The following is a 22,979-nucleotide window of genomic DNA, read 5'->3' as shown; positions in this document are numbered from 1 at the left end:
CTCTAGATATTTCACTCACCATCATAAAAGCTTTGTTCCCATAACAAGACTAACATTTAAACACAAAAGAAAAGCCTATAATACTTCATACTTCAAACTAAATAGCGAATACATAATTCTGTACCTCATCTTGCCAAAACAAGTTGATATTTTTTGGGAAGAGAGGTGCCAGATAGCATAGAACCTGCAAATAGAAAATGAAAATTGAATCAGATGTTTCTACAATCCATTTATAACTCCATTTTTTCCGATAAGTAAGAGTATATTATATGATAGAGCATCAAGCCGGATGCCACCATGTACAAAAGTAAGTTAATCTAAGACAACCTTTCAACAAAAAGGCCTATACACTCAAAAAAAGAATATATATATATATATATGTCTATGATTCTTACAAGTTAACAGAATCAACAAAATCTAAAGTTTGGTCAAGATTAGGAAAAACCCTCCTTCAAGTCCAACTATACTACAGTCAAAAAGGAACTCTTCAGACTATACCGTAACTTCTCTACTCCTTGGAAAGTCCTACTACATTGGGCCCATATAAGCCACATCAGGCCCAAAAGATTTAGCAACCAAGTTTTCCGCCATCACTTACCAATCCTGCTACCCCGCCATCCATGCATGACACCAGCCGTATCTCTTGGGAAAACCCAACCCATTCCAAATAGAGCCAAAATCAATCAGCACAAATCCTTTGTTACCCGATAATGGATATGCATATTGTTAGAATTGACCATCACCTACCACCAATTTACCATCACCTACCACCACCTACTCCTCACCTACTCCTCACCTACTACACTCACCCTCTCCTATATAATGAGCCACTCACCATTTGTAATATACAACAACATATATGAATCAATAATACAATCAATTTTATACATTGTATTTTAACTTGGTATCAGAGCTATAAGATTTAAGCCTGTATTTGGCAGCCGGCCGGCAACTGTGCCATTGCTGCCCGCTGGAATTTTTTTACACATACCTTCACTCCCCCTCTCTCTCTCTCTCTCTGCCAGAACCCTACATACAGAAGCTCCATTTCCTCTCTGCTGCTCGTCAAACATGGCGGTCACCGCTGGTAGCCCTGGCATCTCCATCCGACCACCACCCTCCTCACCCACGAGCAAGAAGCCGGTTGGGGCCAAATTGGAGACCACATTCCCGCCGAGTCGGTGAGAATTCGCGGCTGCTTTGGGTGTGTTTTTGATCTTCTCCACGGGCCTTTCCTGCGTAAACTTGACAATGCCTGCTGCGGAGTACAGTCCACTTCAGCTTCCCCGCCACATTTCAGATCTGCAACAAAGATCACCTTGCAACATATGCTAAAGCTTACCCAGCAGAATTCATTCTGGGTTACTGCTCAACTTACATATTCATGCAGACATTTATGATTCCTGGCACCATTTTCATGTCGTTGCTGGCTGGAGCGTTTTTTGTGTGATCAAAGGCTTTTTCTTAGTTGTCTTTAACGCCACCGCTGGAGCATCATCCTGCTATTTTCTGTCTAAGTTCATTGGACGGCCTATAGTTAACTGGTTGTGACCTGAAAAGTTGAGCTATTTCCAGGCAGAGATATCAACGCGCAGGGAAAAGCTGCTGAATTATGTTTTTTTTTTTTTTTGAGGCTATCTCAACTTTCTTTTATTTTAATATATATATATATATATATATATATATTTATTATAATCTATTACCCACTATGTCAACTTTTGGCAAAATCCATACCTCTTTTTCTTTTTCTTCTGAAGCACTGAGTCCATCTATAACTTTCTTTTTCTTTTTTTATTATTTTACTCCATCTTTTGAAAACCCACTTAACTTTCTTTTTCTTTTTTATTATTTTACTCCCTCTTTTGAAATGAAACCGACAACACCACACCAAGCAACCCATGGTATCCATTATTTTTATTATTTTTCTTATTATTATTATTATTATATCTATATTTTTTTTTTTTCTTTTTCATCCCACTGTTTCAGAACCTATTAAGAGTCTGCTCCCACCAAGGCACATGCTTTCACCTTTAATTTCTTATTATTCTTATTATTATTATTATTCTTACACATTCAAACCATTAATCTATTATTATTCTTATTATTACTATTATTATACAAAAAAAAAAAAAAAAAAAAACAAGAAGACGAACTGCACACCAAACTCATTTTATTCCTGTCGGGGCTCACCCCGATCACCATTTTACACCAAAAAAAAAAAAAAAAAAAAAAAAAACAACAACAACAACAACAGCAGACGAACTACCACACCCACAGGTGGGATTTTTCTTCTCTACTCTGCCGCGGGTCTCTTCTTCTTGCCTCCGTCCTGGGCGGCCCTTACCGGTGTTGCCTCAGTATTTCCTTGTCCACTGGGCATGATCACTACTCTCTGCTCCTCCACTGCAGCATATGGTGGACCTCCAAATCGAAACATCACGGTGGCCTTCCGCTTCAGCTCTTTGTTTTCTGCCCTTAACACGCTTATCTCTGCTCGCGCATCCTTATACATGCGTTGGAGCAGAGCCAGCTGGGCGTTTAATTGCTGCACCTCATTTGTCCTACTCTGCAGCCGGTGCGACAAGTTTGTGACCGCCGTCATGGACTCCACACATGCCTTCAAAGTATACTGATTAGCCTCCACATCCGTTTGCACTGCCATTTTTTGCTCCACCGACCGCATCGGAAAGTTCAACGGAGCAAACTCAGGGGCACTCGGTTGAGGTTCCAGTGCCACCGCTCCAGTTCTCTCTCTTGTTGACTCGTTGAGGTCGGGAAAGAGGGTGAGCAGTCCACGGGAAGACGAGGCCATTTTCTGGGCAACAAAGTGTTACAGACTATCTCTCTCAGCACAAGGAACTCTCTTTCTCAGCAACACGAAGGATTTTTTCAGAGGATTTTCAGAAGTTTTTTGTCTGCCTCAGCCTCAGGTTCAGTCTTGGTTATATAGCCGAGGCAGCCACGCGCATCGCGCGCCTCTTGACGACCGACAACTTGGCACGCCTTTTGATGGCACGCCTTTTTATGGATTGGGCACGCCTTTTGATGGCACGCCTTTTTATGGATTGGGCACGCCTTTTTATGGCACGCCTTTTGAAAGATTGGGCACACCTTTTGAGGGTGCGACTTTTTAAGGGTCCGACAAGACTCTGTAAACTGTCCCGACATTGATTCCGGTTAGCTCCTTCATGGGTCCGGCAAGACTCTGTAAACTGTCCCGACATAGATTCCGGTTAGTTTCTACAAGTGTCCGACAAGACTCTGTAAACTGTCCCGACATTGATTTCGGTTAGTTTCTACAAGGGTCCAGCAAGACTCCGTAAACTGTCACAACAACTGTCACAACAGTGTCTGCTACAACGGTCCGACATGACCCCGTAAACTGTCTGCTACAACGGTCCGACATGACCCCATAAACTGTCTTCTACATCGGTCTGACACCGCCATCCAGTGTCCTCTACACCGTTATGACACCACCATACAGTGTCCTCTACAACGTTATGACACCCCCATACAGTGTCCTCTACAACATTATGACACCACCATCCAGTGTCTTCACCAATGGTCTGACACGACCATACAGTGTCACCTATCCTTTTTTATTTTTATGTATTTTCTTGTTTTGTTCCTCTCTTCAAGCTCAAGTTGGTTAGTTTCTATCCTCCTTGAGTTTGCGGGGGGCTGTTAGAATTTACCATCACCTACCACCAATTTACCATCACCTACCACCACCTACTCCTCACCTACTCCTCACCTACTACACTCACCCTCTCCTATATAATGAGCCACTCACCATTTGTAATATACAACAACATATATGAATCAATAATACAATCAATTTTATACATTGTATTTTAACACATATGAGAAACAATTTATCCACCACACCTATTAAGACAGCAGCAGTTAACAATTACTTGCTGATAAGATTGTTTATAGTCAAAATCTTCTGAAAGGTTGCATTCCACACAAAGAAAGCAATCTTCGATGGAGCTCCAACTGCCAACATGCCTTTCTGGAGGGAATTCACTCCCAAAAAGGACTTCCCCTTGAGCTTCCGCTTCTTAACTGCAATCCAAGCCATAGAGTCTTCACAATATCCAACTCTCCTGATCCCATAGAGCATATTAAGAAGATCAATCCATGTCCCAATCTTGCACGTGACTTCTCAACTCAATGTCCTAAAACTCATCCACCCTTGTGCCCAAAAATAATTAGCCACCGAAGCTGATTTATTGGTAGCAACATAGGCCCTCTGCAACACAACCTCACCACACCACCTATGCCTCCAAAACTTGACCCTTTCTGCCCTACCGACCTATAAAACTTTAAAACTTGATCCCCCAAAATTTTCCAAATATCTTTCAACAACCCTCTTATTTGAATGAACCCCTTATTTGCGTATCCATCAAAAAAATTGTATCATTGTTAGTATTGTAAGCATGTGGCAGCTATGCTCACTGCAGAATGACAATACTTCACATAATGAATGAGCCTCTTTTGAATCCAAGAAAAACATTTGAAATTTGAGAGAGATAAATTCTAAACCTCATTTTTTCCAAAACAACTCAAATGTAGCACTTGTAATAACTAAATGAGCTTAAAAAGAAAATATTGATCTATGTTGGACACATCAATGTGATGCTCTTCATTAGTCCATGATAAGACACACTTACAGTCAAAATATGAGTGGCCTGCTGCTCCCTAGCAAGAGGATCATGCAGAAGCACCACCAAGCGGGCAAAAAGTTCCTGAATTTACGCACACCACATAGACGTTAACATTGACATTTCATATGTAGGATGATAAAACAAAGTATTTAACATATCAAGTACACCAGCAGAGATTTCACCTCAGGATTTGGAATATCAGCTCGATCTTTACACTCAGTAAGCATTGAATTACTATAAGAAGATCTATGTCTACACAATTCTGAGATGCATCTGCAAACCTGTGAAAGTAGCAATTCATACTCTTGTGCCAAAAAAACAAGAAATTGTTACACTGCAAATCCCATTTCAACACACTAGCAAAATGCATGCAGAAGTTCAGACACAAACCAATCCCCAATTTCCCTAAATGACAAATAATGATGCATGACAAGTCCTACCGTGGCAACTGCACCAGTGTAAGCCTGTGGAATGATCATCTTCAGCAAAAAAGGCCAGAGGATATGCTGCAAAATCAAATACAGAAATGAATGTTAGTCACAATTGGATATTCTGATTACCAACAACATATGACCCTATAGGTGAAGTTATATCACCAAGAAATGAGAATGTAAAACAAACTTGAATTATTATAGATCAAATATCTATTGTACCTCCATTTCAGGAATGGTAATGGTCACTAAAAGTAGACCTTTTTCACAGATTTCTCGTAATTCTGTCAGACAAACCGCCCCAATCTTACCCTGAAAAAGACACTAAGTTCTTAATAACTACAGTGAATTATAGATGACTATACTCACGTAATGATTACGTTATTCAAAGGGATCAAACTCAAGGACTTGGTTTTAGAGCACCAGCACTGGATGCAATGCATTAATTCATGGATCCAGAACCCACCCTAACATGCCAAAAGTAGTCAATGCCAAAATCATTGTGATCACACTTTTTTTTTTTTTTTTCTGATGATGATCAACCTAATATACTTCACATGGTGTATAAAATTCAAAAATAAACTAAGTAGTAACTCAAAATTGCATCTTTTTAAATATCAGGTGTTAACCTCATATCTCCTGTATGGGAAAGCATAATAGACACCAGTTGACCTAAAGGCTTCCTTCGAGCTTTCGAGATTATTTTTCTGCTTATCTGATATAGCACAATGGCGTACAAGAAATTCAACAAACAACTCCCCAGATGGACCAACCAAATAACAATGTGAAGCCATAACCATAATCAACTGCCACAAAAGCAACAAGATAACATATTAGAAGTTGAAAGCGGAAGTCTTTTATTAATGCCATAACAAGAGCTATGGCTATCAGTTCATAACAAACCTCCGAAAGCGCTTTACGAACCCCCAAACTTTGCTCATCTAGCAACAACTTTACAGCTTCAACAAGTGCAGGCCTTTTACTATGCCAAGCTTCAGACAACCTCCACAAGAAAAAAAAAAAGTTGATATAGGATATTTAATAATATAATAAAGACAAGGAAATGAAAGAAACCTTGGCAGTAGATGCTTTAAGACACAAAGTGCACCAAAAGTCAAAGATTCTTCCTTCAACCTGCATTTCTGGTAGTAACAACATACTCAGATTCATGAAATGGAAAAGGTGATGGCAAAGATATTAAATTAATTAAAATTTTATAACAGGAAAGCTAATGGTTTCCATGCTATTTTATGTTCCTTTTCCTTCTTTTTCAGTCACATGCATGAATGAAGGAAATACAATGAAGCTAAACTTGCAAAGTAATGACCCTCGGAAAGTTATCTAGCTGGGAAATGGTACCCACATTCAGGAGGAACATGAACAAATCCTCAGGGTATACCAAGCCAACTGTCATAAAGCAATGCTGAACTTCATTGTAGGTCTGCCACATACAAAAAGCAAGGCAAGAAAACAAAATTTGTAAAAAAAAAAATACAAGAATTGCTATCCAATCGAACATAAAGCACAGCACACTAATATGTCAAGTCACACTTGAAGGCAAGAAACAATGGTTTTCCATTAAGTCAATGAATACAATACAAGTATCTAAAAAAAATTTAAAAAAATCATCCCAACAGTCATATACGAAAATTAGAGCATCTATAAAACAGAAACAGGAAGGAGAAAACTGAGGTGAACCCAACCTTATGGTAGTACCTCATTTGTTGAATATTCATAGAAAGTATGCAGACAAGCATACACAAAATGTCAAACAAAATTCAGAAAGAAAAAGATTGAGGCAAATCCCACCTTATCATTGTTCATAAAAAGTATCAAACATACAGGCAGGCCATACACACGTAAGTGCATGCCAAAAAACAAATAATAATAAATAGAAACTAAAGGCTGCTGCAATTGAACAAAATGAATTCACAAACGTTTCTACAAAAAATTGAATAAAGCAAAAAGGAAGGAGTAAGAAGTTGGACTTCAATAGCACGCAATAATCAACTTTATCAAATTCAAAGAATGAAGAAGATTAACATAGCATTGGATGGGTTGATGCTATCATATAAGCAAACCTTCAATCCCACTGAGAAATCTGAAACATCTTTGCTGTCATTATTAATGCAAACCACTGGAAGAAGTGTTGACAAAACAACTGTCAGGTCCTGCAACATACAACATAGAATAACCATCAAAAAAAGAAGCTAACCCAAAAAAAATAAAAATGAAAAAGTATGTACATCTAGCATGAATAGATTGATAAAAGGAATTGATATAACAACATTTTACAGAATAAGAGATTTTGATTTGGTGGCTGAGTAACAAATAAAATGAATATACAATCTCACATTGAATAGGTCATTGGAGATGACATTGGAAGCAAAATTTGTGTTGATGTTATAGCAATAAACTAGTAAGCCACAAGACAAACAGAAAAATCACTAAAGGTCTTGTTTAATTGGGGATATAGAGGGGAGATCAATTTTATCCAGGAAACTAAAGAAAGGCAATGGGGGAAAAAAAAGGTGTTTTTCAATGCTATAGCAATACACAAGCAAGTCGCAAGACAATACACTAGCATAGGCAAAAGACTAGCAAACTAGTGGAGTAAGGCACTTCCCTAATATAGTTTTCTAAGCCATTTACAAAGTGGCAAGAGGAAACATGACCCCCTACTAAAGCAATCATAATGGCTAACTAATGGCATCTAATAATTACAACAAAAAGAAATAGATGGAAGTTTGACTATAATTAGATAGCAGACACAACAAAGGAATTATGCATCACCTCAAAATCAAGCAAAGGAGGACCACTTTCAGACAGTAAAGAGGCATTTAGGAGATTGTGGAGACTACATGTTGCCACAAAGGCAACATCAAAATCTTTCTTATACCTGATTAACAAGAAAAGCAAAAGAAAAACACAGTAAATCCATGCTGTGTACCATCATTAATTTAACAAACTGTTCAACCAAAGATTGGCACATCTGCACAGTAATATAAACATTTTCTATAAAGCGTCTTACTGCAAGTCTAGCTTACAGTTCCAATATAGTGGGAACAAGTCTTGGTAAAGCCAACTTCAATTGTGTTCGAGTTATTAGACCAACCATCTCACCCAATGCCTCCACAGTAGATAGGCGTACCTATTGCAAACAAAAAAACTAGGTTAATACATGGAACTCAGAAATTCAATCTATTCATAAGCTGACTGCCAAAAAACAAAGTGAAGGAGAACAAATATCAAGGATGCACAAAGCACGACCATGTTCTTAAGTATCAACTGATACTGAGTTGCAGCACTTAATACCCATCAAATATTGACAAAGTCAAATATGGATCTATGGCATAGTACACTACTCAGCTGAAAACAACATATTGGATGAGTTAGGATATCTGACACTACCATGGGATACCAATACAGCTCTACGCAATAAATTTATAGCTAAAAAAGACATATACACACCCTTTTTATCTCTTCCAGACAATAGTGGGATTAATCAAACTAATAAGTAAAAAGAAATATATGATATAATATAACCGTGCACATCCCAGATAGATGCATAGGCAGTAAATAAATAAATGCACACTTCATATGCAAAATAGGACACACTGCAATATAGAACCACCTGGGTTTCTTCCGCAAAGCAGAGGTTAAGAGAAGTTTATTTTCCAAAGCGAAAAGAAATTAAAAAGTTATTGAGAACAAACAATGAAGGTATAAATGTACAAAATAACAAGAGAATAATACTTCTAAGGATGGAGGGAGACAGGAACAAGAAAACAGTTTGAAACCTTTAGATCCCGTGAAGTTGCCCAAACTCTCAATAAAAGCTCAAAAGCAGAATTCAAAAATGACCTGCAGCAAATGACATTATCATTAACAAAAGGTTGTCAAAAATAATAAGCATCGAAAATTAACCAGAGAGCAAATAATTGGCCTCACATGACATCACTGTCAAGAAGTGAAGACAAAGGGAAATCCACACCATACTGCCAACAAGCCTGACACCAACACTTAAAGGCTGGAAATGAATAACAAAGTTAAAAGTTAGCTAGCCAAAAAAAAAAAAGAACTGAAAGATGTTAAATGCAATAGTGTTGTATCTCCACAATATCATTTTTGAAAGAAAAAAAATGTGCAAAATGCATAAATTCAGGTTGAACACACACTTCTAAAAAAGTAAACAACTGAATCAAAATGGCGAAGGTAGGTCAGTCGACCACATTGCACCAGCTGATTGACCAAGATTAACTAATTGAAATTACCTAATCTCGTCAACTTTACGGCTTTTACTGTGGTACTAAAGCATTCAAACACCATAATATAATCTCTAGCTATGATGAACTGGAATCATTAAAGAAGAAACTGAATTTACTCTAGATAATGGGCTGAGAGAAGAATTTTTCTGGTTAATACTAGGAATGCACTAGGGTAGCTACAGCAAGAGAGGGAGGAGAGCAAAAGTGTCGATTATAAAAATATCCTGCACTCTAGGTCATCTTCAAAATAGCATTAAGTCGACATATAGCAATCTACAGTCCTCTAGCTAGTGCCCTCGGAATATGATTTTTAGCACAGGTTCAAGTCTTCACACTGCCATGTTCTGGAAAATGTCAAGGCAAATCATTTAAGGATGCATTTAGCACTCAAAGAAGGTATAAAAGTCAAAACGTGACATGCTATATGGCACCGAAACAAGGGGTAAGCCTCAAAACATAACTTAAATTACAGATAAGTCAAATAAGTTATCAATTCAATCCAGGATTTAGGTAAGTTTCACCTAAGGTACTAATTCGCAAATCTCCGGAATTCATAGCATGACTCTGTTTTCATTAGTAAGTCCATCTAGTATAATAAGATCCACTCAGTTTTATATTTTCTTCAATTATAAAGATCATGCTACAAATTAATGAAACCCAAACAAGTAAACTATGTGATATGTAATTTAGTTGTGTGATGGGTGAAGCTCACAAGAGTAGAGATGGGTGCGGTGGAGATGATTAAAAAAATAATAATAATAAAATTGGGGAAAGCTAATGATCATCTAAGGACTTTAGGATTCAGTGCTATTTGAATGGTCATTGACCTGAGGTGGAGGCTTGGAATTCTTGCTATTCAAGTGCCTCTTTCTCAAGTATCTTTAACGGCCCAGAAACCCCATCCAACAAAAATGAGAAAAACAAACTCTTGTCTTCCTCCCAAATCTATGGAGGACTACACAGGAAACACATTATCGACCTTGCTCATCCTTGTGACTAAAACATTGAGTAGAATGGTTAAACAAGCAGATAAGGAAGCTTCTACTCAGGCTATAAAGTCTTTCATTATAGCAGTCCCATAATTTCTCTATGACCTCCATTGAGCAGTATCAACATGCGAGTATCACTTTTATCATCTTCTAGCTTGTGTTGGGGCTTCATGTTAATCTTTAAAAGTTCTGGTTATACATGTAAAAGAAGAGATTGACCTTTTCTCTTTTGCATGCGATCAGGACTGGTATGGTTCTTGTTTCACTCATCTAGATCTTCTCCATGATGGGAAGAAAGCTAAGATTTACCCAGAAATTTGTGGATGGAAAGAAATGGTATCTCAGTTCTCAGAAATGCAAATATGTGCCTAAGGTTGTTGAGCACTATATATATTCGTCCACTTTCCTTCTATCTCTACTTTCAATCTAAAAGAGGCAGCTGGGAGACAGGAGATACAAATAGAAGTTTTCTCCCCTCAAAAGATGGGGGCCTCACCATTCACCCTTATGATCATCAGTAAGGGGCATTGGAGATTTGTTCAAGGTCTCTAATAGCATTAGGCATTAAGTCATTAAGTCGTGGCTTGAATAGTAAAGGGTCCTCTTCTCATATGGGTCAAATATGTGTCAAAGTTTTTTAAGGCGACTATGTAACGTGAGGCGTTTTATCCCTCGTCAGACAAGACATAAGCCTTGAGGCATCAAGGGATAAACATTTTAAATTTTGAATTTTATATTTAGAAAATAAATTAAATATTTCAAAATTAAAAAATATATATATATATTAAAAATTAAATATAAAGGTATAAATATTTTTCTCCTCAAGGCGTCAAACATTTCACTACAAAGAAGGAAGCTTGCCCTCATTGAAACTAAAATTGGCATTTTTAGCTTTAGTGATTGAGCTTCTCACTTGAGCATTAACTTTGTGTGTGTGTGTGTGTTTTTTTTTTTTTTTTTTTTTTTTTTTTTGGGGGGGGGGGGGGGGGTGTCATTCACTTAATTTTTCCTATAGAATGTATTTGCAAAAGTGGTTCTTTTTACTTTTTTATGTTTAAACCATCTACCAGACTAAGTTTAACAAGAGCCTAAGAGAAGCTCTTCATATGTGTATTCCTAATATGCTAAAAGGTGTATAAGGCTCATGCCTCATATTACGATGCACAATATTTTGAAGAGTATAGCCTAAAACTCAAAGCCTTGATGTGTTTTTTCACTAGCCTCGCCTCAACGCAAGCATCAATAAGCCTTTTAGAACTTTGATATGTGCTAATGTTAGCCATCCCATTCATATATTCAGCAAATATTTGTCCTTTCAAAGGTAGCAGCCTTTTGCATGTGGCCTGCTACCCTGGATAAAAAATTTGTTCTTGATAAGCTCAATGAGAGACAATTTTCGTTAAATAGAATGCCATTTGCCTTCAATCAGTCGAAACTTCTGATCATCTGCTTATACATTGAGTGCTCACTCCTATTTGTGATGTAACGCTTTCTTTGGTCTCCTGCGTTTACTTTCTTTCCCTCCCCTTTATGTAATGTAATGCGGTTTTGTTAGCGGAGCATTAAGGCAAGCTGGTGCAGCATCTACCCCCAGCAGGAACTGCCCAGGACATTTGAACAAAGAACTTCAGAATTCTTTTGGTATTCTTTTCCTTGTTGATAAAATCAAGTCAAGCTTGTTTGATTAGGCCAGTCTTCATGTGTCTTTGGGATGACTTAGAGGAATGTTATAGGTTTTTTCTCCTCTAATATGGTGAAAAACTTGCCACACTCAGCATCAGATCATTCTCCTATGCAGCCATTTTCATTCAAATGTCAGAACATGTGGATTATACACGCCAAGTTCTTACAAATTTGAGAGTATTCCTTGAAACAGAGAGAAGATACTTTAAAGGTGTTAACACCCAAAAGGTGCCCCACATAGGTCTTCCCCAGAACCACCCCCCCCCCCCCCCCCCCCAATTTTTAGTCTGTTGTTTTTTGGGCCTCAAAGTGCTTCACCCCCATCTCTTTTTCTAAAATTCTTAGCTTAGAAAAGCAGGGGAAAACAAAGAGCAGTCTTGGAACTCTTATATGGTTTGAATTAAGAATGGAAACATGCAAGACTTGGCATAAAATTTGGCTTGCAAACTATCCAGTTCAACCCAATCGAACATACCAGGATAAACTGGCATAGTTTCGTGAACCCAAATTCAATTATCAACTGAAATAATGGAGCCAAAAAGAACTCATGATACCATTTGCAAAAATTGGCCGGTGGGCATCTCTAACATTTCCAAGAATTGGAAGAATCCGTGAAAGTACACCTTTCAGGCGTGGAGCAAACTGCAATGCTTCAATTAAAAAAGAAAGTTCATTACACACTAGAGTTTGAGCAAATGCATTGTGAAAATTCAAAGAAGAAGAAGAAAGTTTGATGACTAACCATCAGCAGAAGCAAAGTCTGCAAGCACTTGAACCATAGATGGAAGAGCTGAATTTTGTCCGGATAGATGAAGAAACAATTCTTCCATCATCTGCAAAAGCATAAAACAGAACATAGAAAGCTCCATCAAGGCACAGAACAAAAGTTAAGAGAGGGGGGTAGTGAGAGAAATGTATAAGGTCAAGAATATTCAATTGTCTACTAGATCAAAGTAAAAGTAAATATGTTCAGAAAAGACTGAAGTAGCAGAAAGTCAATCTGTGAAACAATATTCTGAAAATGTAAAGGTTCTAACTTCAGTGACAAAGAGATGTAAGCAGGGTTGCAAAAGTATACCACTTCAGCAGATTACCAATGGTATTCTGACTTCAGTGTCAAAGAGTTGTAAGTAGGGTTGCAAAAGTATACCACTTCAGTAGATTACCAAGAGTATATACTATAATTGCATATGTAAATGAGTGTGTAATAAATATTTTATTTTGGTTAGTGAAAGTATGAGAATCAAGTAAATATTTTAGCATAAGTGCCACCTAAAATGCAGAGAGCTCTTTTTCAAATAACAGAAAGATAAGTTAAAAGAACTGGTAGAAGTTCAATGATTACACAATCTTGTGAAAGATAATGCTTGACTGTATTATCATATTGCATTTCAGACTTCAATCACATTAGAGATATCACCATCTCCACTTCTTTGGATAACTAATTCATTTTTTCTTCTTACTTCTGATGTGTAGCTTTCTTTTCTCACTTTACCCCATCTTGCTTATACATATAAAGGCCAAACAATAAATTAAAGAAGTAAATACAAAAGCCAGTATTGTCATTTGACTTTAATGAAAAAGGAAAGAAAAGAAAGATAATGCAAATAAAAAGAAAGGTATTCAGTTCTCAATATCATGATTCTATGTCACTACACATATATAACCTACCAATGAAACCTCTCATCAGTTCTAGCAACCAAATCAAAGAAATTACCAGGTCTGGCAGATGTGAGCCTATTGCAACAAGTACACCTGCTGCAGCCCTTTGCCAGTCAGCATTAAGTTCCTGGAAGAAGGTAAAACAAAACAAAAGGAGAAATAAGACATCATTCATGAAAAATAAATTGCTGGCAAGAATCAAAATCAAAGTTCATTTAAACCTGATAAAGATTAAGGATTGCCAACATAGTTGAAATAGTGTACAATAGCATCACTATTTCTATTACCAAATAAAACGTGTCAAATCAGAATCAATACAACCCAAACAATTAAGACCAGGGGCGCATTGCTGGCAGAAGGGACAAGGCAATTGGTGCACACCTGAGGCGAGCCAGTTGACCCAACCTCACAATGCATGCATGTTGCCTAACAGCTTCCCCAAGAAGAAAAAATGAGATTATGCAAGGCAAAGAAAACCCCAGTGGTTGGAGCCACTTATACAACTGAAGCCATCATCCATTCATCACCGAAATGAATTATAGTCTATCCAAGTGTGAAATTGTTGACTACTAATTGATCTAACGACTGAAGTCATTAGCGAGGGGCATAACTTTATTATTTATCTCCTTCATAAGTGGGCCAAAAAAGTGCAAGAATTATAATCTAACACAAAATCTATTGTCTACTCTAACATCATGTTATATTGTTGACCACCAACTCATCTAAAAGTTTTAGTTGATAAAGAGGTAACTTTATTATATATATTCTCAACACCAATAAATATGCCAATTGCCAATGATACTAGAGTGATGCAACCTATAATTAAGTTTACGGTGGCCTATGACAAAGGAAAGCTTGTACCATTAGGGTTTGGAAAGGTGTAACAAAGATTGGGTAGATGAAATGGACTGAGATTAGCTTGGTTTTAAAAGATTTCAAGGGGGGGAAAGAGGGGGAAAAGTGTTGGAAATTTCACTCCAAAGCCTCAAAAAAACAAAAATGGACAAAATCTATCCCATCTATACATCAAAAGCCTCAACAAAATCCAAAATCAAGCCAATTGATCAATAATGCCCAAGAACCAACTATCCAAAAAAGATAATATTCTACTTTTCAATTTGAAAATATGCACTTCATTCCCATCAAACGTCCTCCTATTGTGTTCTCACCAAACAATCCACATCAAAGCTAAAGAGACTAAGGCCAAGTTTGGGAAGACTAAAAAAGTGCACTTTTTGTCTTTTTGGACTAAAAAATTGAGGTTGAAAATATGGATGTTTGGGTTAACTTTTTGACTTTTTATTGAAAAATGTGTAATAAAAAATTGTAAAAATTGATTTGTAGGGAAAAATTTGAATTGGGAGTTGTGCAGCCGTAATTGTTGACTTTTGGTGAATAGTGTTAACTTTTAAACTTTTTGAGTAACTTTTTGACTTTTTGGCTTTTTTGGAAGTACCCAAACTTGGCCTAAAAACCAAGCCTTCCTCCTGTTAAAATTTATCACCTACTTCACCCACTTAAACCTACTCCACTAAACCTAACCCACTACACCACTACCACCTCACCTACTCCACTAAACCTAACCCACTACACCACTACCACCTCCACTTCACCTACTTCTTACCTACTACTACACACTCACCCTCTTCTATATATAGGAATCATGAATCATTGTAATAAATACAACAATTACAAACATCAATCAATAATACAATTCTCTTTTTCTCTTTATACATTAAATTTCTACATGGTATCAGAGCAAGGTTAAGAAGCTAGTAATTCTGCTTCACCGGTGGGCGGCAGCCTCGCCTTGGCCGCCCGCCGGACCTCCACACATTCCTTCACTCCGCTGCCACAAATTCCACATCCCTCTCTCTAGATTTAGTATATACAGAGAGCTATGGAGTCTAAGCCAAGCTTACTGAGGAACATTCTGGTTCGACTCTTTGTCTTCGGTGTTCTCATCATCGCCGTCCGATTCGCCTACGTCGTCACCATCAGAGGCGAATCCTGCGATCTCGGAAGCTTCTGCTTCTTTTCCTCGCCGGAAAATCTCAACCTCGTGATCGGCGTCCAAAATCGCAGGTCATCGGCGATCATTTCAAACGACGCCGCCCTGATTGCATCGTCAGCGACATGTTCCATCCCTGGACTGCCGACCTTGGTGCTCGCCTCGGCATTCCCAGGTTCTTGTTCTATGTTACAGAGACATTTGCTTTGCTGGGTCTCCCCGATGATAACATCATATTTACCAAGAGAAAAATCCCATACTGGTTTAAGGAGAAAGGAATTGGTTATGGACAAATAATTGACGAGGTCATGTTACTTTCCAACCCATGTGCACTTTTGTTTTTATTCTACTTTTTGACATACCAACTCATGTGCACCTTTTTTTTTTTTTTTTTTTCTGTTTTATTCTACTTTTTGACCCATCATTCCACCACCTTCCTCTTTTTTTCTAAATCATATTTTTATCACCGCCCACTCCATGATACCTATTTATTATTATTATTATTATTATTATTATTAAAAAAAAAAAAAAAAAAAATTTCATTCCATCTAATTTTTCTGCTCAGTCTTGTACCTTCAAGCCATTCGGATTTGCACAATACACTCATTTTATTTCTATCGGGATTTCGCCCTGATCACAATTTTACACCAAAAAAAAAAAAAAAAAAAAAAAAACCAACAAACCCAAACAACCACATCCACAGGCGGGATTTTTCTTCTCTACTCTGCCGCCGGTCTCTTCTTCTTGCCTCCGTCCTGGGCGGCCCTTGCCGGTGCTGCCTCCGTGTTTCCTACGCCGCCGAGCACGTTCACTCCCCCAAGCTCCTCCACTACAGCATATGGTGGACCTCCAAATCGGAACATCACGGTGGCCTTCCGCTTCAGCTCCTTGTTTTCTGCCTTTAGCACACTTATCTCTGCTCGCGCATCCTTATACATGCGTTGGAGCAGAGCCAGCTGGGAGTTTAACTGTTGCACCTCATTTGTCCTGCTCTGCAGCCGGTGCGACAGGTTTGTGACCACAGTCATGGTTTCCACACATGACTTCAGAGTATACTGATTGGCCTCAATATCAGTTTGCACCGCCATTTTTTGCTCCACCGACCGCATCGGAAAGTTCAACGGAGCAAAACCAGAGGTGTTTGGTTGAGGTTCACTGGCCACCGCACCAGTTATTTCTCTTGTGGACTCGTTCAATTCTGGAAAGAGCGTGAGCAGACCACGGGAAGAGGAGGCCATGTTCTGGGTAGCTGGACGGGAAGAAGAGGCCATGTTGCTGAGTGTTTCAGAGACGGGTTGGTTACAGAGTATTACAGAGTTTCTCTCTCAGTAAAGGAAGAGTTTTTTTTTTCAGAGGATTTTCAGAAGTTTTTTGTCTGCCTCAGCCTCAGCATCAACCTTGGTTAAATAGACGGGGCAACCACGCGTATCGCGCGCCACTTGACGCCAGACGACAAACGGGCGCGCCAGCCAAGGCACTCACGTGCCTCGCCATCATGTCTGGCACATCTTTTTATGACTTGGGCTCGCCTTTTGATGGCACGTCTTTTTATGGATTGGGCACGCCTTTTGATGGCACGCCTTTTTTGAAAAATTGGGCACGCCTTTTGAGGGTGCGACTTTTTAGGGGTCCGACAAGACTCTGTAAACTGTCCCGACATTGATTCCGGTTAGCTCCTTCAACGGTCCGACATGACCCTATAAACTGTCCCGACATTTGATTCCGGTTAGCTCCTTTATGGGTCCGACAAGACTCTGTAAACTGTCCCGACATTAATTCCGGTTAGCTCCTTTAGGGGTCCGACAAGACTCTGTAAACTGTCCCGACATAGATTCCGGTTAGTTTCTACGAGGGTCCGACAAGACTCTGTAAACTGTCCCGACATTGATTCCGGTTAGTTTCTACAAGGGTCCAGCAAGACTCCGTAAACTGTCACAACAACTGTCACCACATTGTCTGCTACAACGGTCCGACATGACCCCATAAACTGTCTTCTACAGCGGTCTGACACCGCCATCCAGTGTCCTCTACACCATTATGACACCACCATACAGTGTCCTCTACAACGTTATGACACCACCATCCAGTGTCTTCACCAATGGTCTGACACGACCATACAGTGTCACCTATCCTCTTTTATTTTTATGTATTTTCTTGTTTTGTAACTCTCTCCAAACTCAAGTTGGCTAGTTCCTATCCCCCTTGAGTTTGCGGGGGGCTGTTAAAATTTATCACCTACTTCACCCACTTAAACCTACTCCACTAAACCTAACCCACTACACCACTACCACCTCACCTACTCCACTAAACCTAACCCACTACACCACTACCACCTCCACTTCACCTACTTCTTACCTACTACACACTCACCCTCTTCTATATATAGGAATCATGAATCATTGTAATAAATACAACAATTACAAACATCAATCAATAATACAATTCTCTTTTTCTCTTTATACATTAAATTTCTACACCTCCTTTTCTTCCCCACTCTAACTCCCCAACAAGAACCAAGAAGATCTGCCACCTTCTAAGGAAACCTGCTCTACATCAAATAAACCAAGAGTCAAAGTCCACAATTCCTGGTGAATAAGGAGATGACTCCTTGAACTGACGTCTTATTCCCTTTCATGGTGAAGGCTACAATGAAAGCGCACTCCAATAAACTCCCTTCCTCAATTGTGACCTGACTAAGCTCCACAAATCATCCAAACCTGGTCTCCAACTCTTAGTCTCTTAATAAATATCATCATAGAAGCACACAATACCACCTCGAATACCCTCCTTAATGATCAGAATTTGTCCCTAATAGGGATCTTACTAATTAGATTAGTTCTTCTATGACCATTAGCTATTTGGTAAAAAAACGTAGTGTTTGTCTCCGTCCTTGAGCCATAATTGTTTCTATTTATGTCTCCAACTCCAATTGATCTCCCCCAACTTAGTTATCTTCCCAAACTCCTCCTTCAGATGACTTATAATTTTTACTCTTCCGTCAAACCAGCACTCCCCTCCCACTCATCCAAAACTCAAATTTCCTCCAACACCCTTGTGCCTTTTGGACCCCAAAACCCTAAAATCCTCCTTATTCCACCCTTTTAGGTCCCCTCCTTCAACAACTTTAGGCCATGTTTGGTTTGGTTTGGTTTTCAAAAACTTATTTAAAAAAATTTTTTTTCTAAAAAACTAAAATTAATTTGGCAAAAGAAATAAAAAAAAATCAAAAACACTTATCATTTTTATATAATTTTATGTTATAGGAGACCATAAATAAATTTTAAAATTACATTTTTGATATTTATTTTTCATCAAACTCGTTTCTATTCTTGAAACAATAGCACTGTCTGCTTTCTCTGGGCCAATACTCAAATTTCTTTGGTTTGTATAATTTAATATCTAACCACGCCTATCAATGGCTTTATACCTAAATTTCCAAAGATGATGAGACATCATAAATTTTTTTTTTTTTTCGATAAATAAACAAATATTATTAAGAAAGCATCAAGATGATGCAACAAATACAAAATGGCATCCCCTAATAGGGGAAAAAACCAGAAGCAAGCACTATCTAATCACCTAGAAAATCTAAAAAAACAAAAAAGTCTGGATCAACCTTCCTCTCCAACCAACTATACGTAACTACAAAACGATTCTCTAACCAAGAAACATCATGATAAACCTCTAAAAAGGTACGTCTATTTCGCTCCAACCAAACAAGCCACATCAAACAAAATGATGCCAACAACCATACCCGTCGATGCCCGATCTGAGCACCTCGCCAAACCCAAAAGCATATCCAACACCCTCTTCGGTTAAACCCAAGTAATCCCAAAAAGAGAACAAATGAAATCCCACAACCACGAAGCCACCGAACAATGAAGAAACAAGTGGTTTACAAACTCCGCATCAGTACAACACATACAACACCGATTCACTAAAACATGCCCACGCCACATCAACTTATCCAACGTGAGATTTCGCCCTAAAACGACCATCCACATGAAGAAAGCCACCTTAGACGGAGCACTTGGCGCCCAAACACTCTTCCAGAGATAAGTCCTTCCACTCTCCCCCACCAAACCCCAATATAATGATGCAACTGAGAACCGCCCCTTTGCGCCCACCCCACTCCACACCATAACATCTTGTCCAGTGTTTTAAAAGGCGCGCCTAAGCGCGAGGCGCAATGAGGCGCAGCCTTGCGCTTCGAACAGGTCGAGGCGAGGCACAACTTAGGCGTTGAGGCAAGGGTTTTTTTTCGAGGCACAAGGCGCGGGCTTCATGGGCTTTACCTATTTTTCTACTCCAATTGTCGATTAAGTGCTTTTTTTGTGGGCATACCTATAGGGATTCAAAACTCTTCAATATAAAATGACTAAATGTGGTCAAAAGAGAGTAGAAAATCATAAAAGATTGAATATTATACTTTATATCTCTTATTGGATAGTATATTTCTTATTTTTAGAAGATTAAATGTTACGTTTAGAGATTATCGAAAATTGTTATGATTTTTTAAATTATATATATATATATATATTTTTTTTTTATGTTAAAAATTTTGCCTATTTTATAATTTTGCTTTTCTTCTTCTATTTGAGATTCGCTTTGGTAAGGCACGCGCTTCGCCTCGCGCCTCGCGCTTAGGCTATAGGAGACCTTATCGCCTCAGTGCGCCTAGAGCCTTTTAAAACACTGATCTTGTCCCACCCCAGTAATCCCTAACCCATATAAGAAACCCCATAACTCCGTCAACTAAGCAACCTTCCAATCTTGCACCTCCCGCAGTAGCTGAATATCCCACACGATCACACCCCCTAATTAAGATGCCACTGTAGCCTCCCGATCAACCACAATATTAAAAATCAACGGAAAACGGGTCTCCAATAAAATCCCTCCACGCCACCTATCCTTCCAGAACCTCACCTCATCCCATCTCCCACTCTCAACCCTACCCAATTCCAAAACTACACCCTCCACAGCCAAATCCCTTTTCATAGCCCACAACTATGAGTACCGGTCACATCCCCAGAGATCTAATCCCCCCTTCCCACCCCATACTTAGAAGCCACCACTTTCCGCCGTAATCTATCATGCTCCAAAGCAAAACGCCACAACCATTTCTCTAACAAAGCTCTATTAAAAGGCACCAACCTCCAAACCCCCTGCTTGCTTAGGTTAACAGATCTGCCCCCTAATCAAAAAATTCAAGTAGAATAAAACATTGTTTACCAACCAGCTCATGTTGCCAAAACTACCAAATTTGCTATTGTTTATTATTCATAATTAGCTTGGTCTCCTTAACATTGAGCACATTACAAAATCAAATCTATAATTTAAAAAATAAATTCTAGTGATTAATTTTCTTCCAACTTAATTATATAATAGTCACTTCTTCGCATATACATTGTTAGGTCCATTTCCTAACAACTTAAGCTTTTGGGACTAATGGTGATCTAATATGGTATTAGAGCTCAGGTTAGAGGCTTGAGTTCAAATCTCTCCATTTGCATTTGGTTCCCATTTGCATTCTTTCTTCTCTATATATATGGATGTTTGCATATTCACATGCAAAACGAGAGGGCATATGATGAAGGGTATTGGATAGCTTGATATACATTATTTTGTCCATTTCTTAACGGCTTAAGCATTTGGGACTAGTGGTGATCTACTAGATATTGAGGTGAGGTTCACAGGTACATACTGCACATTACTTTCATATCAAGGCAATGTGGCACTTTGCTTCACAGCATTAAGCCAATGGACTTCAAGAACGGTAGTTATTTCGTCCAAAACAAAAAATCTCTCTTTGGATAAACCTAAACAAAATTCTAGCCAAATTTTTAACAACAGACAAGCTTGTATGCTTTCAACTTATTAATGAACACCTCTGTAGAAAGATGAACATGTAGCTGCATGCCTGTCACACATACACTCCAAAAAAAGGACTCCTTTTTTAATACTTTTCTTAAATTTTCTGTGTTCTTCCGATGAACTGCATATGAAAGAGTAAAGAAACAATCGAAGAAGAACTGATTTCATCTTAATTGCTGCAAATACATCAAAAACTATAGATAAATAAAAACAAATAAAACGGTGCTCAAGTAGGATTAAAATGAAAACTCAAGTGCATTATCAATTTTTTTTGTGTGTTATCGACCATATTCGCCAATTTTGAACTCCTTTACTATCAACAATGCTAATGCCACAAAGTTAAAGTTGTACCTTGGAGGAGATCATCTCAGCAGTGGCAATCTTGGCGAGCTTTGCCATGTCAGGAGGATCAGCATCTTCTTTATCCAAGGCACGGATTGCGACAGCCATTACTTGAAAAACACCAGCCATATTCCCAAAACGCTGAAACATTGCCAATTGCCCAATTACACTCCACATTTTCTAGATAAAAACACAAGCATAACTCAGATTCTAAACAAGAACACGTGAATAGAGTAGTACCCGACGACCTCCTCGAGAAACAGTAGAGCAACAATCAAGAACTAGAAGTGGGTTCCTACAAATTGCAAAATCAACAAATTATGAAAAAAAAGGGTTCACAGAACTCCCAATCTCCTTCAACTATACATAAATACACAATTACACACACATATGTGTGTGCATAAATGTAGGGCTCTGTGTGAGAGAGAAAGATAGATTTAATACAGGAGAGCGATGTCCTTGAGAGAAGCCATGGAAGCTGCTCTGACCATGGGAGATTCATCAGCCAGAGACGAAACTAGAACCCGGACTGCCTCTGCAACAGATAAAGATCAGAAATTAGAAGAAAATGCGAGAAATTCAAACATGGACGAAAAGAAGGCTACTTTATGCGCAAATATGAATATGCGTGTGTGTGTGTGTGTGTTAACTGTAAAATTGAGGGTACCTGGAGCAGGAATTGAGTTTCCGGAGCTTGAAGAAGCCATTGATGAGCGATGCGAGAGAGAGAGAGAGAGAGAGAGAGAGCGAGAGGGGAAAGAGAAGAAGGTGCAAGTACAATAAAAAGACAACGCAGGGACAGCTCTGCAATATGGGTGTTTGGTAAGATATTATTTTAATAAATTATTTTAATTTTTGATTATTTTAGTATATAGAAATTTTTGTGTTCAAAAAAATGTTTGATTTTTTTTTATATTTTATAATTATGAAAAAAAATAAAATATGTTTTTTTTATATTTTATAATTATGAAAAAAATAAAATAATTTAATATAATATTTTATTTAAAATTTTATAATTATGAAAAAAAATAAAATAATTATAAATTTAA

At 38.3% G+C, this 22,979-nt stretch overlaps 1 protein-coding gene and 1 pseudogene across 8 annotated transcripts in view; one reads left to right on the top strand and one right to left on the bottom strand.

The window, feature by feature from the left end:
- Window positions 1-22,743, bottom strand: part of LOC114288624 (ARM repeat superfamily protein) — a 59,045-nt gene extending 36,302 nt beyond the window's left edge. For 5 of the 8 annotated variants that reach the window (XR_014363724.1, XR_003638340.2, XR_014363723.1 and 2 more), the window contains exons 1-21: window positions 22,598-22,737; window positions 22,375-22,465; window positions 22,171-22,225; window positions 21,940-22,071; window positions 13,759-13,830; window positions 12,784-12,874; window positions 12,596-12,691; window positions 9,053-9,131; window positions 8,902-8,965; window positions 8,149-8,252; window positions 7,895-8,000; window positions 7,183-7,272; window positions 6,465-6,542; window positions 6,176-6,243; window positions 6,005-6,104; window positions 5,731-5,907; window positions 5,324-5,413; window positions 5,111-5,176; window positions 4,853-4,951; window positions 4,677-4,751; window positions 125-184 (exon numbers count right to left, since the gene is read on the bottom strand). Coding sequence is in view for 5 of the 8 variants with exons in the window: in XM_028232141.2 (XP_028087942.2) it covers window positions 125-184; window positions 4,677-4,751; window positions 4,853-4,951; window positions 5,111-5,176; window positions 5,324-5,413; window positions 5,731-5,907; window positions 6,005-6,104; window positions 6,176-6,243; window positions 6,465-6,542; window positions 7,183-7,272; window positions 7,895-8,000; window positions 8,149-8,252; window positions 8,902-8,965; window positions 9,053-9,131; window positions 12,596-12,691; window positions 12,784-12,874; window positions 13,759-13,830; window positions 21,940-22,071; window positions 22,171-22,225; window positions 22,375-22,465; window positions 22,598-22,637 (1,833 nt within the window). In the remaining 3 variants the exon portion in view is untranslated. Of the gene's footprint in view, window positions 1-124; window positions 185-4,676; window positions 4,752-4,852; window positions 4,952-5,110; window positions 5,177-5,323; window positions 5,414-5,730; window positions 5,908-6,004; window positions 6,105-6,175; window positions 6,244-6,464; window positions 6,543-7,182; window positions 7,273-7,894; window positions 8,001-8,148; window positions 8,253-8,857; window positions 8,966-9,052; window positions 9,132-12,595; window positions 12,692-12,783; window positions 12,875-13,758; window positions 13,831-21,939; window positions 22,072-22,170; window positions 22,226-22,374; window positions 22,466-22,597 lie in introns of all 8 variants that reach the window. The other 3 variants (XM_082919469.1, XM_082919470.1, XM_082919472.1) reach the window with 2 other exon arrangements.
- On the top strand, window positions 1,072-1,632 carry LOC145820809 (putative membrane protein At4g09580 pseudogene; annotated as a pseudogene).
- Window positions 22,744-22,979: the final 236 nt, after the last annotated feature.

Source organism: Camellia sinensis, chromosome 3 (genome assembly GCF_055761805.1).
Source record: "Camellia sinensis isolate YWXY chromosome 3, ASM5576180v1, whole genome shotgun sequence".
In the NCBI taxonomy this organism is placed as follows: domain Eukaryota; kingdom Viridiplantae; phylum Streptophyta; class Magnoliopsida; order Ericales; family Theaceae; genus Camellia; species Camellia sinensis.
Note: the sequence above shows the minus strand (reverse complement) of the source record. Positions and strands in the feature narration are given on the sequence as shown.